Source organism: Rosa rugosa, chromosome 1, assembly GCF_958449725.1.
Source record: "Rosa rugosa chromosome 1, drRosRugo1.1, whole genome shotgun sequence".
Taxonomy (NCBI): domain Eukaryota; kingdom Viridiplantae; phylum Streptophyta; class Magnoliopsida; order Rosales; family Rosaceae; genus Rosa; species Rosa rugosa.
This window is the reverse complement of record NC_084820.1, coordinates 54044120-54048162: the sequence shown is the minus strand read 5'-3', so window position 1 is coordinate 54048162 and position 4043 is coordinate 54044120. Positions and strand designations below refer to the sequence as shown.

The 4043-nt window shown below is 34.5% G+C and overlaps 1 protein-coding gene across 3 annotated transcripts; it reads right to left on the bottom strand.

The window, feature by feature from the left end:
* Positions 1-1458: 1458 nt before the first annotated feature.
* On the bottom strand, positions 1459-4043 carry LOC133741291 (ubiquitin-like protein ATG12). Of its 3 annotated transcripts, none has more exons than XM_062169243.1 (6): positions 3821-4043; positions 3614-3672; positions 3005-3073; positions 2848-2910; positions 2464-2563; positions 1459-1952 (listed from the first exon to the last, which is right to left on the bottom strand). In XM_062169243.1, the coding sequence occupies exons 1-5, from the start codon at positions 3855-3857 to the stop codon at positions 2504-2506; spliced, it is 288 nt and encodes a 95-aa protein (XP_062025227.1). In that variant the 5' UTR covers positions 3858-4043; the 3' UTR covers positions 1459-1952; positions 2464-2503. The 3 variants fall into 3 exon arrangements, with proteins under 3 accessions (XP_062025227.1, XP_062025220.1, XP_062025216.1); XM_062169236.1 differs by having other exon boundaries at positions 1459-1862; XM_062169232.1 differs by lacking the exon at positions 1459-1952 and adding an exon at positions 2090-2291 and having other exon boundaries at positions 3821-4042.

Here is a 4043-nt window from a genome sequence, read left to right as displayed (position 1 = left end):
TGTGGGTGCACTGCAACTGTAAATCACTAACACTTTGGATGCTCCTAATCATGATTTTTGTGAATTCAACTCCCTCTTTTTATTGTCTTGTACATTTACCAATCTTAAAAAACCCTCCAACCTTAAATTTTCAAGAAGAATATGATAACTAAAGTTCAGTTATGGCAAATGAAGGGGAGCATTATTAACCCTGCAGATTTTGTCAGTTAGTTCACAGTTGCTTATAGTGATTCTTATATAGTGGAGATATAACAGTAAAGATAGGGAAGATTAATTATAAAAGGAGAGGGGAATTGTCTCTATTATTGTGGACAATTTGTTAGAGCATATACTCGTGATGATGAGACAAAAAGCTACATGGGGTTTTTCTCTGGTAAAAGCTCTGGTAAAAGTAGAGAACAACTTCTATTACAAATTGTTCTTTTAGCAACAAATTTGTTTTGTATGAACAAATTCTCTTTGATACTTCAAAGTAAGTTGACACAACTCACCGGCAGAACTATTTACTATTACTATATATGTACAGTCTACTTAGAATTGTAAGTAATTGTGACCATGTCACAGTCCTTGATAATGAATTTTTTTAGTCTTACATAAGGGATTTGTTTGGATCTGAATTGACTAATTCGTTCACTCGTGAACTTGTGAAGAAGAACAAGTTCAGATAACATTAAACTCTTTGTTTGGATAATTTTTTTTTCCAAATGTCTTATAAGGGTAAAGATTTGTACAGAAATTATCTGTCAAGTTCTGTATTAAAATTTTAAATTTCTTTATCTATCACTACCGGCCAACAAAATCATAAAAGGATAAGGAATACAATTTGAGTGCAACCTTAGATAGTCGGAACTATTGATCTTACTCTCGAAGAGTTGGAATCTCATTATCTCATTATCACAAGTAAAATAAGAATAAATAAAACTTGTGATTTTCATCTTATGAGACTAAAGAGAAACCAATGCGAACTCTTACTATATGTCTATATCCCATACTAGGGCAAACAACTTAGAACAGGTAAATGAAGAAATAATGAGTAAATAGAGAGTAGGTTGTTCTTCTTGGTTAGAAATGTATCAGTTTAAGATCAACACAAATATAGTTTAAAACTACAAATCTTTTCTCAAAAAAAAAAAAAAACTACAAATCTCAAAAATCCAATAAAACTAAAAATTTTAGCAGATACGACCGTGATCCATTTACTTAGAGCAACTCCAACAGCTTCCCCATTTACTTAAATCCGGAGCAATTTCCGACCTTATTTCTCTCTAACATCTCAAACATGGAAATACTTTCACGTTCCATTGTTAAAGATCCAGAATATAGAGATGTTCTAGATGTTCATTGACCAAATGGAAAGCTATATCATTCATTATAATCCATCCCCCACCCCCAGTCAAGATATTAACATCACAATCAAATCATGAACTAGACCTTGCGGCCCCCTCAAAGGCTGTAAAGGAAGAAATCCGGCCCTTATTGCCTGAATTATTGTTCATCTTGAAGAAAGGTCCAAAGTTAGGGTGGCCAGAGAGATATTACAACTACATTCCTTTATCAACACCTCTTTTACTTAAACTCCTATAACCCAATCTGTCGTGTGTCACATATTTATTCTTTCTGAAATGAACGCACAAAGTGATTACTTTTCTACAAAGTACCATTTATCTCTAACAGTGATCCATCAATTCATTTTCTGCAGTACTTGTAGGGAATCTCTTACCATGAACAGGCTGTACAAAATCGAATTCAATACATGGATTCAAATGACGGAAACACCTAACAAAAAACTGACAGAATTGACAATTGAGTGCGTCTGTTGGAGTTTAAAGTCCTTCAACTACTCAGAAACAACATTTATTGATCTGCAACTCAGAAACAAGAACAATGAATCAAATTTAGTATAACCCAGAACTGGCATTCCACACAGGTGTTTCCCATTACCATGAAGCCTGCTGTAAAAATTTCAATACCACAATCATTTGATATAGAAATGTACGATAACAGGCTGGACGTATCGATCACCTCTTTATCATTGTCACTTTACATTTTTAACAGATGGAAAAGCATTAGAGAGACACACTCACTATAATTCAAATTGTGAATAAAGGAAATCTTTTGAACAGTAGCATCATATATCAGTGTTTGGCTTTACATCTAGACTTGTTAAAAAGTTACATGGCCACCAATTAAAAGAAACAGAATATGTACAAAAAGAGAGTCCAACATATCTTCATGTCTCCATCAGCAACTTATGTTCCACGTTTGTGTGGAAAGAAAAATTTGATGTACTCCTAAGCATGCATAATAGAAGTCAGTAATGATAGAAATAGTGATTTTATTTGGGGAGAGGGAGGTAAGTGAGAAATTGAGTTGGTTGGCCTCATAAAGTAACTAAATATTTAACACTTATTTAAGTAGTAGTATTGATTCTGAATGCATTCATAAATGTGGTCAGTTACTCACATTATCAATAGTTATATGCCTCCAAACCCCACACTGATAGTTAGCCCCACGCCATGGAACAAGCATAATTGACCACGAGTTTACCATCAAAACCAAAATTCTGCAACATCAGAGTACAGTAAAAATGAAAAGTTTTAGATAAAATTGGCTATTTGATTGAAACTAAATAGAAGTGAACAGAGTAACACATTTATTCACAGCAGTTTCAACAAAAGCATCTACACAGGTCACTAAATTCTTAACCATTTTTCACCTATGAAGTAAACCAAGGGACACAAACTGGCAGAACATTTTCCTCATAAACTGACTTAACCGTTTGTCACTTACAACTTTTAGAACTGACAAAGTACAAATCATAACAATACATCCGATCTATAAACTTACATTATACAGATCCATCACCAATTCATCTGGGTTTGGCGAGAATGCACTATTGACATACACAAACTACAAAACCAGGCAGATGAGATTAGTACTCTGAAACCTATCGGCTACAATAATCTAAGGAAAATAAAATAAAAAAGATGAAGAGACCATCTACCAACGTATCCCGGTGAAGTTGCCTCCTTAAAAAGTCAATCACTTTAGCAAACTTGTCCGTTCCAGGTATCTGTCGTTCAAGGAGAAATAACTTTTAACATACGCATTGCGACATTAATCATAAAGTAAGTTTCAAATGTGGCACAAAACAATTTCTGGTACAAGTAAAAGCAGTTTACTGAATTTAGATGTCCCCAAATGATATCAAGTATTCACTTCTTAAAAATCATTCTAGGAATGATTCAAGAAAGAAGCAGACACACTTCATCTTTCATCATTTGGCCATTGCCATTATATGCAAAATGATCCTTTTCGACTCATTGTATCCGATAACTTATAGACTTATCACAGCCAAATGTCTAAATGCTATTAATTATGAGAGAATCGTGTTGAAATTCTACGAACCTCAATTCAAATAACGATTAACGTTTGTAAATAAGCAATGCCAGAGAAACAAAACACATCCAACACAGAAAACATATATAGCTCATAGAATCTAACAAATTCGAACCATGGTTATGGTCCTTAAAACACAAAATCTTGATCAAAAATCAAGAAAGGAAAATATAACACACACATTAGATCACTTCTGTAACCACAAAAAGCATACCTTGAATTTGGCTTGCTTCAGTATAGGGGCATCACCAGTAGCTCTGAGATGAATGACCACTGCACCAAATTGAAAACCCAAAAGAACCCATCATCAGACAAAGCATCCAAAACCCAAATACTAGGCTGATCAAGGAGTTCTGAAAGATTGAAATCCCCAATAAAGTATTGAAAATCAATGGGTTTTTCGTAAGAGCAAAAGGATCACCTTTCTTAGCAGCAGTCGGAGATTCAGCGGTAGACATTGCTATGAATCCTTGTTTCCGAAATCTGAACCCGCAGTTCGACTTGAATTGAATCTTGTCAAAGATTAAGGGTTTGGAATAGAGAGACTGACGGAATTGAATTCGATGAGTTCGTGTTAGTTGAGAATCCTGCAGTTGGGCCTACTATATTAGGTTCGGGGGTTCGGTCAGTCGACCCGATCCATT

Excerpts from the sequence above, each read along its gene's own strand:
- LOC133741291 (XM_062169243.1), bottom strand. The coding sequence starts at position 3,857 with ATGTCTACCGCTGAATCTCCGACTGCTGCTAAGAAAG. Across the intron at positions 3,673-3,820 it reads TCCGACTGCTGCTAAGAAAG|TGGTCATTCATCTCAGAGCT; the intron begins GTGATCCTTTTG and ends AATTTGGTGCAG. Across the intron at positions 3,074-3,613 it reads TGAAGCAAGCCAAATTCAAG|ATACCTGGAACGGACAAGTT; the intron begins GTATGCTTTTTG and ends CTTGAACGACAG.